The sequence below is a fragment of the Nipponia nippon genome, unplaced genomic scaffold (genome assembly GCF_047370975.1).
Source record: "Nipponia nippon isolate SJK-2023a ecotype South Korea unplaced genomic scaffold, ASM4737097v1 scaffold_3, whole genome shotgun sequence".
Taxonomy (NCBI): Eukaryota; Metazoa; Chordata; class Aves; order Pelecaniformes; family Threskiornithidae; genus Nipponia; species Nipponia nippon.
In genome coordinates, this window is record NW_028262347.1 from 117,066,566 (window position 1) to 117,089,256 (window position 22,691).

The window sequence follows — 22,691 nt, forward strand, 5'->3', positions numbered from 1 at the left end:
TCTTTAACCTCATTCTTTAAGGCTCATTCCTCTGAGGTGGATATGCTTATAAACTTAAAGTGTTCTGATTAGCTAAATGATCTGGTTCTTAAAGCAAAAGATAAGAAATCAATCATGTGAAAACCAACCAAGGAATTCAAGATTTTATTTTCTTAATGAGGTGGCATTTCGGAATCACCATCATTGCTGAACACTTTCCAGCTGCAGGAAAAGTTTCTTCCTTTTCTGCCTCTCCACAGGTTAAGAATCATGAGATAAGTTTTTTAAAAAGAGTTTGTTTGGAAATTTTTTTATATACATGTGTTTATGTTAAAGAAGCAGACTGAAGAAATATGCATTCCCTTTGCAGTGGATGATGACAGTATTTTTGAGGCTATAAACAATTCAAAACACTGAATTTTATTATGGGAGGATTGAGCCATTGTTATTTTGCAAATTTTGCTTCCTTCTGTACACTTGTATTTAAGAAAATAATTTTCAGAGAGTGAAATTTCATAGCAGAGTCTGAGAAAGTTTCCAATAGTCCACCAGCCATTGAGAAAGATGGACAGCCAAATGCAGGACCTAAAAATCTAGATGAAGTGAGCTAAGCTTTATTTCCCTGTGCTGTGGCAACATATATAAAGAATAATTTCTAGGTAATTAAATATAACATACATCACTGGCAAGATCCCTTGAAGCTTTGGCAGCAAGTAAAGGCAGAGAATCAAGTTTCATTTCAAAGCCCCGGCCCTTACTCTTCTCCCAGCCTTCTTTGTACTTAATCTGAGAAAGCAAAGACAGCAACAGGTCACTAACACATAAACACACAAGATCTTCAAACGAACATAAAATGACTAAGAGCAAAACAGAAGTATAAATATGCTCAGTCCACAAACTGGAACCTTCTTAAGTCACAGTTCATTATCATTTGGGGCTAATTAATTGGCCAGGATTGAGTCAAGAATTTTATTCTTGGAGTTTACAGGCACTTTAAATCCCAGAACATGCACCAGTAGCTCTCAATTTTAAACAGGCATGGGGGAGGGAAGGTTTTGCAAAAGTGCCTGTGGTTATGTCTACATACACAAATAGTGTAGATCAATAGGAGCTGATCTATAGGGCAGAACAGCTGGTGCTCAGAATCAGACATTACACTACTCATTTCAGCATTTTTCTTCCCCCCCACCAAACTAGAGCTTGTCAGGTCCCATGCACCAAATGCCTATTTGTAGCTGCAGCTCTTTATGTGAGCTGCTGGAGAGCATCTTTCGGTTTGGCTTCATTCAAAAGGAATCCAGCTCATGTACTCTGAGACCACTCCACAATGCGAAGCAAAGCTCAGTGAAGCAACCCTTATGATGAGGAGATTTACTTCAAAAGCACACTCATAAGCCACACTATATCACCAACGTAGAGGAAATGCATGAGAATCACATACTTAACTTCTGAAAGTTAATGGAAGTTAAATTACTAGTTGTTTAAGCTCTTTTTCAAGGTTCCACTTGAAATTCCATTAGAGCAGGATCAAGTATGCCTTCATGCATACTATGCATGCAGCTAATGAAGTATCCAGGAAGGCCTGATTTCTGGATTTAGCTTTTCGTATGGTTATATTTTACTAATATCTAACAATGAGCATGCATCCCAGCACATTATAACCACAAAGAATGTTGCTCCACAACACTTCACCAATGCAACTCAAATAAAACTTAGGGGAAGAACACAAGGTATGGATATGCCAGGAAAAACTTGCAGTAATGCCAACTCAAAATCATGAAAAATTATGAAACTGGCTCAAAAATAACAGTCACACCAGTGATAAGTCTGGAGTTTTTTTCTGGTTTTGCATTTATTTGTCCTGTTGGGCTTTTTTCCCCTCCAAAACTATCTACAACAATGGAGGCCTGAAAAATACTTTAAAAATTAAATAGAAGTTAAACTTTTCCCGCAAGTGCTTGACTTTAACACCCAGGTCTCTAAGTAAACCACTACATACTGTCATGATTTATGAATGGTAGCAACAGTGGGCTTGATCCAAGTTCACTGAAGTCACTGTGTTTCTTTCCATGGACTTCAGTAGGCTTTGAGTTATTAGAAATGTGAAAATGTTGGTACTCCATAAAAATACCATCTCAGAATCAGTTAATTTTGTGAAGTGAACACTGATTTACTAAACAAATTCAAATCATCTGAAAAGGTCTTGAAAAAAAAGTCTAGCGGTTTCACTATACTTGAGATTGTACCCCTATGTATTCTGGTTACCATACCTCATGCAGTTTAGTAAAGACTGATGATAAACACTAAATGCTTCCAGAAACAGTGTCATCATCTTTACATTCATTTCTGTCTATTAACGGCATCATGAATATCAATATTTCCACATCACTTGGCTTACCTCACTGTATAATTCAGCATTGGCTTTTGCCTTGACTAACTGAGGTACGTCCTGAGGTAGAGTGTAATTTGTTTTTGTCTTCTCATACTGGGCTCGGTAGTTCAACTGCCATACATTGAAAAAGTCAACAATAAGCTCAGTTATTTTTAACTCACTAAAAATATGACCGTTACACTGATTGACTGCCATTGAATTTCAGGCTATTAGTGCCATATGTTATAGATACACTTATAGGTATGTCTGACATAAGTACAAGGGCAATAAGCCAATTATAACTTTTACTTAGATACTAGGAAGTAGAATAATTATTCTATAAATAGAACAGTTACTGATTATCTGTAAGTATAGAATATATTATTAAAAAACATGCATTAATAAATACACAGAAGATAAATCCCTAACAAAGCACACTAATACAAATTGTAAAAATGGAGGAAAATATTAACTCTACTGGTATGCTTGCCACATTTTTGGAAGTGATTTCATTCAATTTGTATTCTTGTTTTGGTTGTAAATCTGCTGATGAACTATCAAGAATAAAAACACTTAAGTGCTACAAATGCTATGAAATAAAATTATCTCAATTCTAATAAACAATGGTGGCTAATGATGACAGAACTCACATCACTGAGCTGCTGCGCATTTATTTTGGCTTGAGCAATTTGTGGAGTGCTGGCAACAGAGCTGTACTTCAGCTTGTCTATGCTTTGCCTGTAGTTTACCTAATTTAAGATAAAATTAAAAAAAAAAAAGATTTAATAAAGGAAGAAATGTTCATGCTGGAAAATGAGAGATTGATTAGGCAAAGTTTTATTAGCTAATACTCTGGATAAATCATTACTTAAACCATAATAAATTGAGGTAAGGAAAAACGCCAGGATCTCTTGGATGAGATCTGAGTTAATGCTCTGAAAATTTCCTAGTCTGAGATCATAGTTTGTATTCCACTTTGAAAATGAACTTCACTTATAACCCCTCCCCCTCAAAAGCATAAATTCTTAAAAAGATGCAGTTTCAGCTGGTCCCCCAAAGCATTCCTATAAAACTGACATACTTAACCATCACTTAGACTATTACTATCTTTATAAAGGAACATTGTAACTGTCTATTAAGAGATCTGTCCAGCGTAATGCTGTGCAAAGCAGATGAACTGTCTTACACTTTGTCTTCACTGAGTTTTAATGTAATAATTAATCACAGAATTTCCCTGTGTGGTAAGAGTTTTGTGTGCATGATGAGAGAAGAAAAATACATATTTACGGTACAAAAAAAGTCATTTTAATGTCAGCCATGGATAGGATTGGAGCCCACTAAATTCCTAACACATTAACATTGTGGCAGCAATAATAAGCTATAAAATAAATATATTAAATCCCAAAACTATGCAAGATAAAAAAATAGTGGAGAAGCTTTCTTTCAAACATGTTGCTGTCAAAGGACTCAGTACTACACTGCAGGACACAATTATTATTCTCTGTAGGCATTAATTAACATTCACTGTAGTTAATCACCACTTTGCAAACATTGCAAATCACATTGCTTAAAACTAGTTTCTTAAGAACACCTTTTTCCAGTAAAGTGGAGTACATTTCTAGGGACTTTGAGTTACTGAAACTATTTTAATGTGAACCTTCTTATCTCAGGTGTCCTCACGTAAACTTGTTCTTTCTGCCATAATAACAAAAACTAGGAAATAAGGCCTGAATTATCCCACAGGTCCAAAGTGATCAAGGTACTTAAAACAGTTCACTTGCTCCTTTACAGAGACAGAGAGAATTTTAATTCCACAGAAAGGGATCATTTCTTTTTAACTGAAACTGTGTATTTATTGCTACTTGTGATTGCTTAGTGTGCAAGAGAGTTGCATTCTTGAAGAGTTCAAAATAAGCGCATTGGTTATCAGTGAGCAGACAAGTCCTGGGACTGTTTCAAACAACTAGATGATGATCATGACTAGTGCAACTGAGTCTCTCTGGCCAATTGATTTACACACTCCAAACCCAGATGCTGACTATGACTTGTAGAACCACAGGTAGTGCTGAAATGTGTGGAGTGGGTAGAACTAACTTGTACATTTTGGACATGAATTCATGCTTACTTTGAACTCTTTAAGAATACAACACTCTCACATACCAAGCAATCAAACACTGACCTTTACTTTTTTAAGCTTTTTCAAAGACAAAGCTGAAATTACCGCTGAAGAGGCAATAGTGCACCTTACAGTTGAAGTATATCAAGTACTTCTTCAAAAACGTCAGGGTTCTCAATTCTACCTCTTCATGCTACCATCTTTTTCTTGGAAGACTTATTTAGGCCCAGATAAATCTCATATAATGCTAATGGCCTCTCTAAGGCATCTTGCCCCTGGATTCTTGCAATTTCAATGGAAAGACAGGTTATACACATCATAGGTAGTCAGAAATGCCCTGCAGAGGTGCTGCTCTCTTCCTGTTGATTTTACAAGTAATGCCTGGTGACTGCACTCCTAACTAAGACACCGGTTAAGTTCCCAATGGTAGATGAGATCAATCAAGCCTTTAATGCTTGTGAGAGGTGAAAGTATGGCATCCTCTACAACCTGACATCCTCTGTATATTTGCAGAGCACATATAACCACAGCAGTACACAAATTTCTTCACATTGTTCCACCAGTAACTCAACCCCAAGCACAGAGGGCACCTCCTCGTATGGACCACAGGCATAAGGAAGGTTATGTGACCACTTAGTTCCCCTTCAAAGGTGAACACCTCTCTTCAGGGAATTCACAAAGGATGAGAAGCCTATTTAAGTCTCCCTGTCCTTTTGGTGCTTGATGCTGCTTTTGAGGCTGCCCAGGATGGCGAGACAATTTGCAACACAGACTAGGGACAGGGCAGAACCCACTCGTTTCACGTGACTGTACAATCTGTGCTGAACTGAAGCCAATGACAGGAGGTGGCAGCATTTTCTATTCCTCTGAGCCCTCTTGACTCCCTGCACTTTTTTGTTTTAACTTTATTATCACTAGCTGTTTGCTCCCATGATTAAACCATCATTTGACACATGCAATCTATCACAATCTCTTCTACAGAGACATGATGAGCCATGCAAGTCATAGAAAAAAAAAACCATAAAATTATTTACATCTTTCAAAGGGACCAACTTCCTTGTTGTCTGATATGAAGGAGTGAGAGTAGCTGGGTAATTGTAGTCAACACCGTCATGTTTGTAATCAGATTTATAGGCTATCTGAAACACAGGGAGAACAAAAAAAAAAAAAATCATTCTTTTTTTTAAGCTGTCATTTGTTTGAATAATTATCAGTCAAGAGGAAAGGAGAAACAATAATATTAATATTAAATGCAGGAAACAAAGTAAGTTCAATGTCATGAGTGACAAAGAAAATGAAATTATTTGCATAGTTTAGCCACTAATTGATTCTTTTTCAGCTCCTCAATTAATCCAATGCCAACAGTGGGAGCATTAACTTAACTTCCACCTATGACACATCTCTTTTATCTTTCTGCTTAGTTCTCAAGCTTCTTACAGATTTGTAAATAATGTACTTGAAGGAATGGTATGTAACGAAATAGCTTCTTGACTAACCCAGTAAATTAAATTGGAATCCAGAAATCTTCATTAAAGACTGTTTTTTCAGCAAAGGTCTGACCCCGGGGGTGGTGGCAAGCAACCTTCAGCATCCTACTGATGTCAAAGAAAACTGAAGGAGCTCAGTATGTTGCCAGATCACTGAATTTGCTTATTTTAACTTCTTCCACACAGTGAGCTGTAAATCAGTACAAAAGTGTTTCCAGAATTTCCCCTCTTCTCAACATATCTGTCCTTCAGATCCCCAGTATGCTACGATCTAAAGTTTTCTATCATCAACTTAATTCTGGAAAAACTTAAAGAGAAGAAAGCAACAACCATACAAGTGTGATTAAAAAATACTTACATTGCTTGCCAAGCTGCCAACTTTCATGGCATGTAGCATTCGCTTGTCCATGCCGATACCTGCATAATGACCTTTCACCTGGTTCTGGTAGGTTTCTTTGTATTTAAACTGTACAAAAAAAGCAAAAAAAAACCCTGAGAAAATATATTTAGTTTTTCTATGAGTTTCCATATGTTACAGGAGTGAGACAAATTATTACAGTGGTGGTCCACTAGTGATGCACCACTACAGAAACTCATGAGTCCACAACAACCTTAGTACTTTAAAAAATAAAAACTAAAACCCTCTGTGAGTTTCCTCTTTTACAAGATGTCATTTACATATTCTTCAGATCACCTGGATGTCACATAAAGGAGATACCTCTGCATTCTATTGCTGCATATTATTTCATCAGAAATAAATATTAGAATGAAGTTGCAGGGAAGCATTATTTGTACATTAACAAATGAACAGATAATCATCTACCAAAACTGGACTGTTTTGGTGCAGCTTTCACCAAGCCCAGAGTAGGGAATTCGACAACAAGATAAATTAACTACTCTACCATCTCATCTGTATGGCAGAAGATTTACTCCTCCTGGATTTCAGAGTATGGTAGCAAGAAATATAAAGCAAAATTATACTTCAGTATCATGAGATAAAAGCAGTATAATTACTAATATTGATTACTTTCACACAGTAAACACATTCCTTTTTGACATTAACTCTGGTAAAGTATCTTCTGCCTACCCTTCCAGCCAGGAAATGGACATACACAATGAATTAAGTAATAATTATGACAGATAACAGTAACAACTGACAGCTACTTGTCTAGATCAGCAGTCCATTGTAAGTAATCTCTCTACCATGTATCATAATAGTTCTTTTCATAATCCTATATAAAATGACCCCCAGTTATCCATCAGGACAGACTAGGATAGGTGCTGTACATACATGGGTTAAAATCAGTTATAACAAAATTCCCAGTGCACGCTTATCTGAAACACACACACAGATGACTTGCGATTCCAGCAGCTACCAGGTTAAGCAAGCCACACACGAAGTACCGAAAACTTACATCACTGGTGAATTTTGAGATCTTGCTCACATTCTTGAACTGCGGAGTATCACAATAGTTCATGCTGTAGCCTCTGTTGTTTCCGAGATCCTTCTTATACTCCACCTTAGTGACAAAAATGCACAAGGGAAAGATATGGTAAAACCTTAACTTGCTCTGTCAAGTTCCTTTACACACTTTTTATTAGCCAGACCCATTGTTCAGAGATTTTGATACATGGCTTTCATCAGATGGCTTATGATGAAAATTAATATAAAGATGATTTTCATATACTCAGTTCTCATTTTATAGGCAAAAGAAATGCAAACAATTTCATCCATTTGGACCTCAGCAAAGTGTATGAGACAGTGCCGTGAAGAAAATTATTAACAAAAACAAGGATCTACAACGGAATTTTAAGGTGAGTGTGGAGCAAGTGAAAGCAGAAAAAGCAATAGGTATTTTTCAACAGGAAGGACTGAACAGGAGGAAGCTTACGAGCAGAGTTCTTCAGAGTAAGTTCAAATACAGAACTGGTTTAATATTTTCATTAAGCACCTTTGCTCTGAAGTAGGAATGCTAGGGGTGATATTAAAAGGGGTAACAGAAATGGGACTAAATTCAGCAATGTAGATGTTAATATATGTAGGGAGTAGTCATAAAAATTTCAGCTATAAGAGCTCATCACCTGGAAAGGCTAAGAAAGAGAAAATTGTTCATATGTAGGCTGACCACAGAAAGATGGCGAGATGCCAAAGTAACACAGCCATGAAAAAAGGCAAATGCAGTCCAAGGCAGGAGCAAGAGGAGACTTTTGAGCAGGCACTGGGAAGTGCGTGTGCTATGTACCAGGTTCCAGCAAGATCTCATCAAGAACTTATGTACTCTTACAGTCATTCCTGTTCAAGGAACACGCACTCAGCCTGTAACAGCTGCAGCAAAAGACTGAGAGATGAGAAGAATTTGACTTGCTTAGTGGAAGCAAACAAAGGCAGAGAGGAGAAAATGATATATGTTTGTAAACATCTCAGAAAGGTAATCGTGCATGGAGAAGAACTTTTTAAACTAAAGGGCAATGTTGGCACAAAACACAACAGTAATAAAGTGGACAGGAATAAATGTAGGCTAGAAATTAGAAGAGGAGGATTATATTATACTGTGCCGAAACAGCAGGAGCCAGGAATCATTGGCCCAGGAGGCCCCTTCCAGTCCTACTTCCAGGGGTTTTTCATTATTGAAGGTTTTATACTTTGACATCTCAAGAGTATAAGTTTTTAAACTGCCATGGGGAAGCTCTAGAAACTCACATTTATTAATAGCTTTATAGCTGATATGACACTATAAATAAATTAATAATTCAGAATCTGCTGAGAATTCTCTAGCAATCTTCCCTTGCCAAGCAGAAGAAGAATGCATTATCAGTAACTCACAGTCTTTCACATGATGGAAGAAAAAAGAAACCTGCATTAATAGAATGGTACAAATTTTGGCTCTGTTGCTGTTATTTTTTAATTATGAGTAGAACCTTCTTTGAAACACTCTAAGGTACACACCCAAGTCATCCTAAAGCATTTATGATTATAACTTCACAGCACATTAGCAGCTCAATTCAGGGTTTTTTTTTAGATTTCTATTCTTCATGTGGCCAGAATTAGAATTACTCTTCTGGGGTTAATTTCTGATACTTTTATACAGATCACTGGAAGCGCCAGACAACACCACATGAAGATCTGTTCTTGCACCTTTCTCTCCAGTTACTGTGCTACACACAGATCATTTTTGTTACATATTGGGCAATAAGAACAACAGCTTTTTGTATTTGTAGTCCTTACCCATCAGACACAAATGTTTGCATGAGCTGCTCTCAAACTTGTTAACAGATCGGTTCAATGCCTTACCTCACTGACAAGCTTGTTAACACTTTGGGCTTGTTTAAGGACTAAGTTGTCTTCAGCCGTTAGGGAGTGAAAGTGAGCTGCACCTTTCATCTTGGAAAGATCTTTCTTGTATTTTATCTGAAAAGAAGTAGGGGAAACTATAAAATAGATGTCTACCTTTTCACCATTGCTATTTAAACTGGCTTCATGAGTTGGGATAAGATTTTTCCTATTCTCACTTTGATAAGCAAATAGAACTTGCTAAGTTAAAACACTGTAAGTTGTTACTTCCTGAAATAAACCACATGTGAAATCACAGCCCTAACAATCCCTGCCAAGCCACTTCACTAGACAGCGTTTTTTTAAGCCATTTTTTACATAGATAGAAAAGCACTGGTTGTTGCTCATAGCTTGAACAGATAACTAGCAGATTCTTGGCTAGTGACTGGTCGGAGCTTGTATGCTCTTCTATTACTGAAGTTAATTCTCAGTACTTTAATTTTAGACTTCTAGTCAGAGAATTAAAGATAGTCATAGTCATCAAGTGCTCTGTGAACTTTTCCTTTTGTAGAAACCAGCTTTTTGAGAAAGATGTATCTTTTTGCACTTATAATGTTTTAAGACAATTCTATTTCTCTACCAAATCAACATTGAAATAAGGGATCTGTTAATTTAATTTAGACATCTGGCTATTGACTTAAGTTGAGATAGGATTGGTGAAGAGAGTTAATATCTATACTGGCGTTTTGCCAAACTTGGTCCAGAAAAAACCCTGTTGGGAATATACTTCAGTATTTCTTGCATACAAGGAGATGCTTATATTCTTCGTCCTATGTTACTACTTTAAAAATCAGATTCATAGTATAAAAAAATAACAATGTGCTGAACTGCAAGGTGTTTTTTATTTTCCAAGTCTGTACACAGTTTCTCAGGCTTTAAAGATATGTAGCAGCTTGATAAGTAACATGGTGTGTTACTGCCATGAACCAACGCTTCTCCTTGCTCTAGGTATTACAAATAAATAAGGAAACTGCTGACCATTAGCATTTTGAAAACCTATGAAACTGCCATCTTTATCTGGAAAGGTTAAATATTTCATGTTTAAACAGAGGATCACTGAGTTTGTCATCAAAATAGGGACTGATCACAGAAGGTTTCAGGTTTTTTATATTCTCTCAGTCATAAGCTCAGGTAACAGAATATGACTGATCCTTTCACTCTAGCTCACTGCTAGTGTCTAGTCCAGGCTAGTACAAGCTGAAAGACTCAACCATCTGTCTGTTGAAAGCAGACTGAGCCCATCAGCTCAGATAGCCCCATGGGGGTCAGGTGTCCACACTACAAAGGTTGTCACTTGCAGGACCCCTTCACAGCAGCCACAGGGTAGTGACCTACAGACTGACCCATTTTTGTCACTACTAGAAATGGTCTCCTCAAATAGGACTGAGGCTCTTCAATCAACGGATTGCGTGCAAGAATCACACATCACCACCCTTTTTGACAATTCTTTAGCTTACCACCCAAAACTAAAAATCCCCAGCCTAGAAATAACCTCAGTCTTGTGAAGTGACAGTGTCATACTCTATGGTTTCTTTTCCTCCATATGACTTGGCTTTGCGCTAGAGGCATGATACATCAAAATATCAAAACCAGTTCAGCTCATTCATCTTCCATTTATTCACTACTGGGAATACCACAGTAGTCCACAGGATGATTAAGGCAGTTGAAGGTTTCATTAATAATACAGGTGCAAACTTGCCAGGAGGGTTAACCTAACAGTAGGGATCCCCATTAGTTGCTACATCCACCTCCTCCCTCATGAAAGCTGGAGCTGTGTCCCCTTCTATTAATGGATATTATTAATCCCCGGAGCCATCCAGTTCCCGGCAATGCAGGGAAATGTCATTGTTGTTTACTTCTCAAGTGTAATTTTAGCATTCTCCTCCTAGGCACTGCTCTGACAAACTGCTGGCTTTAATTGTTTATGAATTGTATTGATTCAGGTTTCATACTTACATCACTTGCTAATTCATTTGCTTTCTTGGCATTTTGATAAGCTGGAGTGATCATAGCAGGAAAGCTTCCTTTCCCTCTGCGTTCTTCATACTCATCCATATAATCCTGAAGAAAATTCAGAGTGTTTACTCATCATACATGAGCAGGTGGGGCCTTGGGTGAGTTCACAAAGCCCCATAGTCCTTGTTAGTAGGAAAGTTCATTGTTTCATTGTATTTTTTTTTAATGAAAAAGAGAATAAAATGACCAACTGTAAGACTAAAATCACCCATTAAATTAACTGTGCCTGTAAAATTACTTGTGTTGCATTGCAAGAGAAATTTAGGTAGCAATTAGCTACAGTCAAGATAGCATTCAAGTATGCAATGATGTACATCCTTCTAATCTCATCTCAGTTCTTACAGAGATGATATCTGCTAGCCCCTCTCTTTGTTAATATATGTTTCCCTGGAAAACTATAAAAATATCTAATGGTTTGGGCAGCCAGGAGATTTGCTTAAACTTCCCAAGTTTAGCATAGGGTCAGCCTTCCTCTGTGATGTGACAGAGGTCTCTTGGTCTCTTCAAGGCCATTTCGCACATCGTAACTGACCAAAAATAATGTTTCTCTAGTGCAGCGATATATTTGAAGAGGGATTCATTAATGAAGCAGAAATATCTAGATATTAAAGTGGCAAACTCCTTAGGGAACAAAATCACAAAAATCCATTTGCTCGATTTAAAAGAACAATTGTTGCGGAATTAATACTCATAAATCTGTCTATAGATAAGCTTATGTGTAACTGTTTGACAATTTGAAAAGCCTTTTAATAATTTAATAACAAAATACTGGAGCTTCTTTTTAAAAAGGTAATACACAATGACCATCCCAATGCTTTCTATGGCAAGATCTGCAGAGAATACAGTAAGTATACAAACAAGTAAGATACAGTGTAATGTGTCTTCTCTGTAATATTCTATAAATCCTTTGTAGTAAAGGGTCAGTTTAAGTGAAAAAGGAATGTGTGGCATGTCAAGAATGCAATGGAGAGCACAGATAGAAAGGACTATAAATATTTGGGGTATCTATCTCTCTTGTGACTTCTCAATGCAAAACAACCCATTGTAGGTTATTTTGTGCACCATCAATGTCACATGATAAGATAGGTCATATCATAAGTTTGTGAACAATATAATGTAGCTATAGTTATTGCATCTAAATTATTCTATAAACAGGCAGAAAATAAATATCCTTGACTAATCAGCTGAGTGAGTTAGTTTTTTAAAATGCCATTCATGAGTCTGAATTCTTCAGACTAACTTGCTATTTTCTTTTTCTTCTTTCTCAAATACATTTTTATATCATTTCTAATATTGCTCATATTACAAAACAGCATTTTCAAAGTTCCAGAAAATTAATTTTAGCCACTTCTAAGATTTTTAAACATGAACAAAACAGGTGTTCAGCACACAGGAATTTTACAGTAAGATTCCTTAAATTGTCTCATGTTATAGCTGTATGATGTACCCTCATGATCTTGACAGTTAGAAATCCAATCTCTTTACCCATGTTAAGTCACGCTTCACTCAGAAAGATCCATTAATTTCAGTTATTATTGATACTTTCTATTTTATTTGAATAAAAACATCAGAATCCAATCTATGAAGATTAAAACTCAAATTAAATTTGAAGTCTGTGACTGAAGTTTCAAAGATACTTTCAAAGAAAAAAAACTTAAATTAATTCTAAAGATAGCAGTATTCCAGTGCTTGAAAATGCAGTTGGTGCTTTTTCAAATTCATTTTATTTGTTTATTCTTACTAAAACTTGTAGTAGTTCAAAAGACAGAAACTAATTGAAGGCTTTATTGCTACATATTCTAACATCATATTCTTCAAGGATGGTTTGCTTTTCACACATTATAAGATGTAGGTTTGGACAGAAGAAGTGAAGAAACGTAAAACTCCCAAATGTCTTAGGATAATATATCCCCTGTTCCTTCATTTCTCCAAAGTATACGGGTCTCATGAGGAGCTAGGATGAAAAACCTAAGACTAACCATACAGTTTTGTTTATACAAAAACATTATTCAATTACTTCCAAATTCCCATTAGTTGTATTCAGTTCTATTTAGCTGTACTGTTTCCCTAACTTAATTGGAATGGAACTTTGGATGCATTTTGGGAGACCACAAAAATAATTGCATTCCCTTAAAAATGAAACAAAAGCAAAACGAATGCCACAGACCAAAACAGAACTAAAGCCTATTTCGTTCCACAAATGCAGAACTGCAACTTGTCAAGTTGACAATATCACTTTCGTAGAAGAGCTGGAATCTAAGAGATCGTGTATGATCTTCAGTGCCACTTGCACATATTTAGAGCTGAAAAGCTTCTAAGATTTCTAAAAATACTGGCAGGGAAAAGCTGCTTAACTATCTACTAATTTTCTGCCATTTCACAGCCCTTTCACTTTTTCTCCTAACTGAATTTACATTTTCTTTTTCATGGAACGGGAAAGTTTCCACAAGTAAACACATTTCAGTGTGACACGTAACAACATAACAATAGAAATGTACAGTGCATACATGTACACAGATAAAATTTGCCAAGGTAAGGCTTACCTTTTGGAATGACCCTACCATAAGGATCATGCAGTGACAGTGCACGCACCTTGTAGTCTCATCTTGTAAGTGCCAAGGCCAAATATATTACATATTCAGAGCATGGTGCTGTTGCACACTATCTTTTCGTTTGAGACCTTGCTTTCTCATACAGGAAAGCAAAGTGAATATAGGTCTCACTGCAGTTTCTAAAGTCTTGATCAATCAGCCATAGTAATGATCAACATCAGCATGGGTATCTCTCGGATATTGCATACCTGGCCATATTGATCTACATTTTCTCTTGCAAAAGCCACATCTGTTCCAGCTGTATGGCTGGCTTTTCCCTTGATCTCTTTTTCATATCTTTGATGATACTTTACCTACCAGGAAAGAGAAAAGGAAAAGAATCATCTGGATGAGTTTAGTCTGGTACACAGATGCTACATAATAAATAATAATCAATGACACACACATGTTGACAATAAAAGATTGTCAAAATTCCCATTGCCACGAATCTACAGACGTCAAATATGCCACTTGAAGATATAAAAACAACTGTCGTACTTTTTAATAATGCACTAGGAACATGGGACTTGCCAGTCCAACCCAGACCATTAGTTCAGCGTGTTCAGTACTCCCTGCTTGTCAGTGGCTAATGCCCGATGCTCCAGCAGGTTAAAAAAATAGAACTGATTGTAATGTAAATTCATGGTTACCACAGAGCACTCCTTTTACTTTGGGGTCATCTGAACGCCATTAATAAATGGGCTTGTTTCTGAAAGATGCTGATATCCCCAAGGATCAAGGGAATTTTAGGCAATCGACCTTCAAGTTTAGACCAAGATTTACCCTACCTTTGCTGAAGTCAAAATAATGCCTATAACCTGATGCTGCCCTTTAATCACTATGTGTGTTTGCTGACACAAATGAAGGGTTTTCCGCAGATCAAAGGCAAACAAAAACATTTAAATGTTTTAGAGTCAGTTGTTTTTGCCTTCAAAATTACAGATCTTTTCTTATTTTCCTCAATGACTCTTAATAATGTTTTAAATTCACTTCCACTGAGTTAGCACTATATGTTATCTTCTCCAACAAAAAGAGCTTTCCTTTCAGTCTCCAATGACAAAACACAATTAACTGTACATTTTGAAGCAATACTGGTGTCCTGTTACAATGCTTTTTAAAGAATACAGGGGTGTTGTGGTTTTGTGGTTTGGAGAGGAAAAGAAAGCCAATAAAGATCAGTACACCAAGGAGTTTAAAAAAAAATCCCAACAGTAAGGAGAGTAAAATGAGCAGAATAAAAAGCTATATTTTATAAATCTGTATCTATGTCAAATGTATGCATGTGTTTGTGTGTGTGTGTATGTGTCTGTACATACTTTATAGATATAATTGCTATTCAGGAAGCTACTTTCATAAAAGCCTCATCCTGTAACAGCACAAAAGAAGGAATAGGAGAATGAACTGTAAGGACCCACTGGGAGCATGGGAAGTCATGGCAAAGCAGAGCGCTGCAAACACAGCCCTCCCCTGATACAAGGTCGCCCAGAAATATTGTGGCTCTGTAAATTAGAGCTGCACTTCAGCCCTTCTAACTCATACTGGGTTGGGCAGAATGAAATCAGAGACCTCCAGCTGACTCGTTATTGTCTTCCTTCTCAGTTGTATGCAACAGGAGGCTGGGTAAAGAGGATGCTTTTGCCCACAAAGATCCACAGTGTTGATTCACAAATAAAACACCTAATTTTCTCTTTGTGCATAAAACTCAACTTTGTCCTGCAAAAGACAACCACTTGAAAATCTGTGTATGAAGTGCACTGCTAGCACAACTCCACAATGCTCATGGAATTTCTGCCAGTAAACATTTTAATCCAAAATTTATGTGAGAATTAATTCTTTTCTTCCCAAAAAGAGAATTTGCTTTGGACACTTACATCGCTGGCTAATTCATTCGCTCTCTTGGCTATTTGATAAGCTGGAGTGATCATAGCAGGGAAGCTGCCTTTCCCTTTCCGTTCTTCAAAGTCTTCTGTGTATTTCAACTACAAAAATCCAAGACAATTCAGGAGCAATTAGATCAAATGTATCTTAATTACACATATAATCAATTCTTAAAGTTGCAAAGACAGGCGTTCGATGACTGTCATCTGCCAAAAGGAAGATGAACCATGAAGTTTGAATCTACCTCCTTTGTGTGTATGCTTTACAATGTAGTCTTCAACCACGTGATCGCATATTTTCTTCAGGGCCTCTGTGTCTCATTCAGGCTATAGGATGGATCACAGTTGTTTAAAGAAAATACTAAAGTTGTCTGCACAACGCCTGCCCTATTAATATTAGAGTCAGGCAGCTTCCTTCTTTACTTTGCATGGCAGCCAGTTGCTGGGTATAGAACAGACTAGTTCCCTGCCTTCAGTTCTGACAGCCAGCTAGTCCCTAAAATGGCCTAGAACTGAATATGGTCTTTATAACTGGAAGAATTAAGTATTTAATGGTAAAACATATCAAGAATATTTTAAGGTAATACATATTTCAAGAGTCTGCCTTTCAAATACTAATTTTTTACTTTTCTTTACATTCATATTTTTAAGTGATTTATAAATGTCCTAAGAGTCACTTGCAGAGTCAAAAACAAGTCAACCTTTTTTGTTTCACTTACATCACTTGAAAGCTGTCCTCCAACCTTTGCATGAAGTATATCTGGAGTGTCTACCACAGAGGTGAACTTCGAAACTCTCTCTTCATGTCCCCGCTTATACTCTACCTGAGGGAGAAAACATATAAAATACATATTAAAAACAATAAGCAGCAAATATGCATTTTCTATCAGAAGGCTTCAAGAGAAAATGAGCAACACCACTCATGACACTCCCCACTGTACAGTCAAGTTATCAGTATATTTAAGGCCCAATTTCCTTAAAGTGAATGCCAGAAGCAGGCAGAAATAGACCTAGATAATCAAATTTTCAAATTATACTAGATTTATGTGAGCCATACATTTGACTAAAATATTATGAGACTAGTCATTAATGGCCCAAAACACTAAGATCATACTGCAATGACAATGCAGACAGTGTTTGCAGAAAACAATGCAATACTTTAAAATCATTTCTACAGGATTTATTTTTACTTGATCTTTTTCAGTTTAAGTCTTATTTTTAAATAAGCAATTTTCTGTGCATATATTTAAAGTAGCTTGTGTATGAAATAAATTCAATATTACAGTATTTTTATTCAATATTATGGTATTTAACTTCAAATAATAAAGAAAGCAAAAAATGTCAGGTATAAATAAATAGATGAATAAAGCCATAAAGTGAAAATAAAGGTAATGAATTAAATAAACATTTTAGAGTGATTCACAATCTCTTTCAGGTTGTGATAAATTACAGCAAAAGTTGCTACATCTTTCTGGAAATATCTATATTGTCATTTATCCTATATGATTGTCTTCCCACGCCAAATAGTTTGTTAACTCTATTTCCTGCATCGTGTTAAAGTTTTCTCACTTTGTAGAATTAACACCACAACAAATATTCATCACAGAACCTACTGTCTAAAGTGAATGGCCTAAACCCAAGATTCTCCAAATTCAGAAGTCTAACATACAATTAAAAAAACTGCCACTTACATTACTGCTTAGTTGGGCGGCTCTCTTAGCAACCTGATAACCTGGAGTGATCATAGCGGGAAAGCTGCCTTTGCCTCTCCGCGGCTCATATTCTTCTGTATATTGAAACTAGAAAACAAACATTTTGGGTTTTGTTTTTACAGAAGAGCCCACTGTAGTTTAATGTGATTCCTCCTTTAATGTCTGCTTCCTAAAGGTATATATCGCTTTATTTAAAAGTAAACAAATTAAAGAACTTATAAGTTTGTTAGGTAGAAATATTTCCTACATACAACAGAAAACATTCCCCATTCATATCAATTATCCACTGTTAATTGGCTATGTTGACTGAGTCACTGACCCATTGTATGGGCACAGACAATCAGTCATAATTCAGAAGTAATTTCCATCAGTCATGGAAATACAGTCAATGAAAGGTCTACTCTATGGAAAATAAGACACGTTTTCCATCATGAGTTCTACTCTACTGAGGGAAACACCTCTGCCTGCTAGATCACGATATAATCAAGGTTACCTCAGATATCATTGGTCAGTAGTTGAAGTGTTTCTCAATTACATAAATATATAAATGTATGATTTCCAGAATGGGCAATAGCATTGTTATGTGACTTTAATCACTTACATGGTTAAATATTATTATTGACAGAAGTAAACATGTCAGTCTCCCCTTGTTTGGTAACATCTTACCAAAGGTTGGCTTTGATGCACTGGTAAGTCTTCAGAATATGATAGCCCATGAAAATAAAGCTATTCCAAACATCAGCCCACTTACATCACTCATAGTCCTCTGTGCCTGTGTTATCCTGACCATCTCAGGATCTGGGATAGTTCCCGAGTACCATGATTTTCCCTCTTCATAGGCAGCATAGTAAGCATTCTACAAAACAGAAATTAAATAACTACCAATCTTCACCCATGTTTTAATACACAAACAGCTAATATGACAGAAAAAAAGGAAACACGCACAATGCTGTGGAAGTGAAATTCACTCTCTGCACAAGTACAGCACAAGGCCTACACTCCACATACCTTCAGAATACCAGGGCAGAGCTTGTATAACAAGAATTGACATCAAGGTGTCAGGATCTAGGATCCTGGAGTGAGACTCAAATAATTCCCCCTAGGAATCAGACCACTTGTTGTGAAGCTTCAATGTCAGCAGAAAGAAGACACGTTGAGTACGGCTGCACATGCAGCAGTCCAAACAGCTAACTGCATAGATAGACTTTTCCTTCCTCATCTTCTCATTTTTTCACCCTAAGCTACAATCAAGCTATGCTGCCTTGAAAAGTTTAGCCAAATGAGAAGCAATGCCTTTTTTAGCATTGGAATGTTGTGTGTAAAACCCTATCAATTAGGACTGCCAAGGCCAGTCCTTGGTCTTCTGCAGGCTAGTGGCTTGGAGACATGAGGGATATTTCTTACCTGGGTGGCCAGTTGTTGGGCTTTATAGGCAGCTTCAATTTCTCTGGACCTTACATCCCATTGAAAGACTGATTTGAATTGTTCACCCTCTTCTCGATATTTTATCTAAAAAAAATTGACTTAGTGTTAGTAGTTTGTTAGTACAGACTAACACATCCCCCTATTAGGGGAAGAACAAGAAGGGAGACAAACAAGGAGAACACAGTCTCTTAGTCCACAGTAATATGGAGTCTGCATGAACTGCAGCAACAAAAGGAGATGAATGCAAGACAAAACAACAAAACCAGTGCAATTCTCACCATGACAAACCCACTTCAATGCCTGCTAGTTTTGGCTGCACCTTAAACAAGTCTAAAGGAAGGCTAATTCCAAAAACACCTCTGGCCCTACTAGGCGACCCTTCTTCTTGTCCCTCACACACTGACACCATCAGACAGGCTGCTGTGGGGGAAAGCGTATCAGGAAATTAGTATGTAGGCTTTTGCTGTGTTAGCTTTCAGCTATGTCAGTTCCTTCATCTGCCTCACTGCAAAAATCATCAATACCAACACAAAAGAAGCAGAGGAACAATATGACTGCACAGAACTAATTCTCTGGGTGGCAGCATCAACATGACTTGGTTTAAGATGATTTACTCTAGTCATAATGTTTACCTGTGTCTGTGTGTTAGATCTCCAATTGCTACAGACCAGCCTAGTTTTCAGTGCCAACTAATAATTTTGTCCTGAAAACACCTTTATATATGATATGAATGCAGAAACCAAGGGACTATGACAGGCACACCTGATCCACCAAATCTCCACATCCCACAAGAAAACAGTAACCACCTTCTGAGAACCTGTAAAACTCTCCATCTTTTCCTCCTTCTCCCTCTTTAGACCAACACCACTGACAACCTGCCTATGTACAAAAAGGCCACATAGCCTGTAGCTCTATGTCATGCAAAGACTACATAAGTACTTCCTCCATGCCACCCACTCTTGGAAAAAGAGTCTCCATGGAAGAGAAGATAGGGTTTAGCTCTAAGGTCAGAACTCTACTCTCTAATCCACACCCAGATTCTACCTAAGATTTTTTTTGCTATTATTGGAGCTGCATATCTGTAAAGGAGCAGCATACTAGACCTAAAATCTGGCATGAAGTTGTGAAAGAATAATTTGGTCTTTAGATAATACTTTTTGGGGAAGTGATCTATGAGGATTGAAATCCCCAAGAATTTTCAAGCAGAACACGTCAATGCAGCATTAGATGAAAGAACTATTACCTGGCGGGTCATATTTTACTCTCCTATTTCCCTGCACAGCGGCCATGAAGTATCATGACTGTGTAAATGTAAATGACTACTACATTTAGTTCCAGGTCATCATTTTCCTACTGTTAATTTCATCATGACAGCACAAAAAATACAAGTGAAATCACAGTTCTGTTATAAATCTCACTCTACAGATGCAAAAAATAAGTTCCTGTCCTGAAGAGTGCAAAATCTAAACTGGCTGGACAGAAAAATCACTGAGCATGTGTACCATTATCCCCATTTTATAAATTAAGTACAGCGGTACAGAGAGATGAATGATTTGTCTGCTCACACAGAAATTCTGTGTAGAGGGAGGGAGCTGAATTTTTATCTCTGCATTCAAGTTGGCGTCTCAACATAGGACTGATGTGAGAACATTATGTTAAGATTAAAGAAACATGACGTTTATTGCATAAGAAATAATCTTACCTAAAAAACCCAAACTACAGTAGCAATTGAAACCTTTTCTCAAGTTAGCATTATTTTATGCATTTACCAATGAAAAAGTTTTCCTACACTCAAAATTTCTGCAGAAGTACTCCCTTTAGGTAAGTAGTGCAGAATCAGCTGCTTTAGTACCCTAAGCAATTTTCTCTCTGGAGCAGAAGCTCATTATGTGATTGAAAAGGACAGAAGGTTCTTTAGGTGTGAAAAACAAGGGAAAGTGATCTTTGAGCTATAATTTGTCTGGCGTGTATATTCACATGCACTGGAAGTATCAGAGTCTCATATCACTGCCTAAAAACAGAAATAGAACCTGCTGTAATCCCAAACTCATTCCTGACCAGATCTGTCATACACAGTTTAAAGTAAGTGTAATAGTCACTGCTGAAATAGTTACTGCCTCTGATATTGCAAATTCTGATGCGCAAGAATACTGTACAGGAATGATAAAGAAAAGATACAATGTCTGATAAAGCCTATTACATGTATATCAACTTTGTACAGTTAATACAGAACATCGGAATGAATGTAGTACACTACAATCTAAGAAATACAACTTCCTTATTTTTTTAATGATGGCTAATCACATTGAAACACATAGGTTTGCTTACTAAATATAGCCATGCAATCAATAGTACTATTTTAGAGTATCAAAAGACATGACATTCAAGAAAATAGTATTACACAAGGAAGTGAGATAGCTATCAATTATTGGCTGTTTCTGTGTTTCTCATTTCATGAAATTCTTAGAAATGCAAGTTTGAAACAAATACATCTGGGGGAAAACAATGCAAGGCAGAAAAGAATGGCATTTGAAAAGAAAGAAGACTTCGAGCACCCCTAGAGGGTTGCCGGGGCACAGCAGCCGTTTAGAGGATGGATGCAGTTAAAAGCGCATGGAAAGCTACTCCATCCTTAACATTTTAGCAAAATATTTTCAGCAAAACCATGCAAAGCTCCCTGGACTTTGTGTTTTCTCACAAGAGGGAAATATCATCTTAGGTTTGTCAGAAATACTTGACAAAGTATTTATGAGAACTTTTGCCTACGTTCTACTGAGATAGAATTTATTTTTTGTTTCGTGCCCTTTAGTATCAGTTTCAGAAGAGATCATAAAGCAAGTAGGTCATTCTTGTTTCAAATGGCTGTGTAAACCCCCCTGATTTAGTTACTAAGTTTACATAGCTCTGGGCAGTATCTCCCACAGTTTATGCAAACAATGCTTCCATGTAGATTATCAGATATGGCAGGTGAGATACTGCTATCCATTTTTCTTTCTGAAAGTAGAAGCAAATTCAGATCTAACCTTTCTTCCTTATGAGTGAATGCATTTTAAAAATTATGATTCAAACCTGGGCTGAGATCTTACTGCTCTAAAAGAACACAGGAGGGTAAGCAAAGAATACGTACTTACATCACATGAAGAATACATTTCTAAAACAAGACACAAATATGATATAAAAATGTAAAACAAAGCTAAATACATTTGGCCCTCAAGCTTCTTACCTCACTTACCACTTCCGACAGTTTTTTTGCATTTATATTTATTGGTGTCTCAAATACGCTTGTGAACGCATTGTTTTTTGGATTATGTCTAAAAAAGGAAAGTGTAAAAGGATATTAGGAATGTGCTAGACAGCCCACCAGAAAGGTTCTTTCTGAGCACTCAAAAACACAATACCAGCCTCCACACCTCCATACATAACTTTTCCCCCACTCATACACAGATCTCGGATTACATTATTGTATGGAGTAGGTGCCTAGAGCAAAATTAATTTTAATGATCGTCATATCAATGCTGTGTTTCTAATAACAAAAGAGAATAATAGAATAAAAAACAACTGTCATCTCTCCTTTTTCTGCTGACAAATTTGACAGGAATTGATCATTATAAAATAAAAACTTCCTAGAACAAACCAACTCCAAAATCTGCATTTTATACATTTTCCTGATGATTAGCTCAACCTTGTTAACTCTTAACCGCTGATTTGGAAAGCACTGAATTTTATGGTTGGGTTTATTTTCTTCACACAATACTGAAATGCAACTTAATTTCATATCTTTTAACA

The 22,691-nt window shown here is 36.7% G+C and overlaps 1 protein-coding gene across 3 annotated transcripts in view; it reads right to left on the reverse strand.

The window, feature by feature from the left end:
- The window catches only part of NRAP (nebulin related anchoring protein), a 53,802-nt gene that overhangs the window by 29,883 nt on the left and 1,228 nt on the right, over positions 1-22,691 (reverse strand). For all 3 annotated transcript variants that reach the window (XM_087764161.1, XM_009476052.2, XM_087764160.1), the window contains exons 3-17: positions 22,129-22,216; positions 18,885-18,989; positions 18,232-18,336; positions 17,460-17,567; positions 16,488-16,592; positions 15,763-15,870; positions 14,101-14,205; positions 11,241-11,345; positions 9,246-9,362; positions 7,369-7,473; positions 6,312-6,419; positions 5,501-5,605; positions 3,001-3,099; positions 2,378-2,482; positions 658-765 (exon numbers count right to left, since the gene is read on the reverse strand). In XM_087764161.1, the coding sequence (XP_087620287.1) occupies positions 658-765; positions 2,378-2,482; positions 3,001-3,099; positions 5,501-5,605; positions 6,312-6,419; positions 7,369-7,473; positions 9,246-9,362; positions 11,241-11,345; positions 14,101-14,205; positions 15,763-15,870; positions 16,488-16,592; positions 17,460-17,567; positions 18,232-18,336; positions 18,885-18,989; positions 22,129-22,216 (1,576 nt within the window). The remainder of the gene's footprint in view (positions 1-657; positions 766-2,377; positions 2,483-3,000; positions 3,100-5,500; positions 5,606-6,311; positions 6,420-7,368; positions 7,474-9,245; positions 9,363-11,240; positions 11,346-14,100; positions 14,206-15,762; positions 15,871-16,487; positions 16,593-17,459; positions 17,568-18,231; positions 18,337-18,884; positions 18,990-22,128; positions 22,217-22,691) is intronic.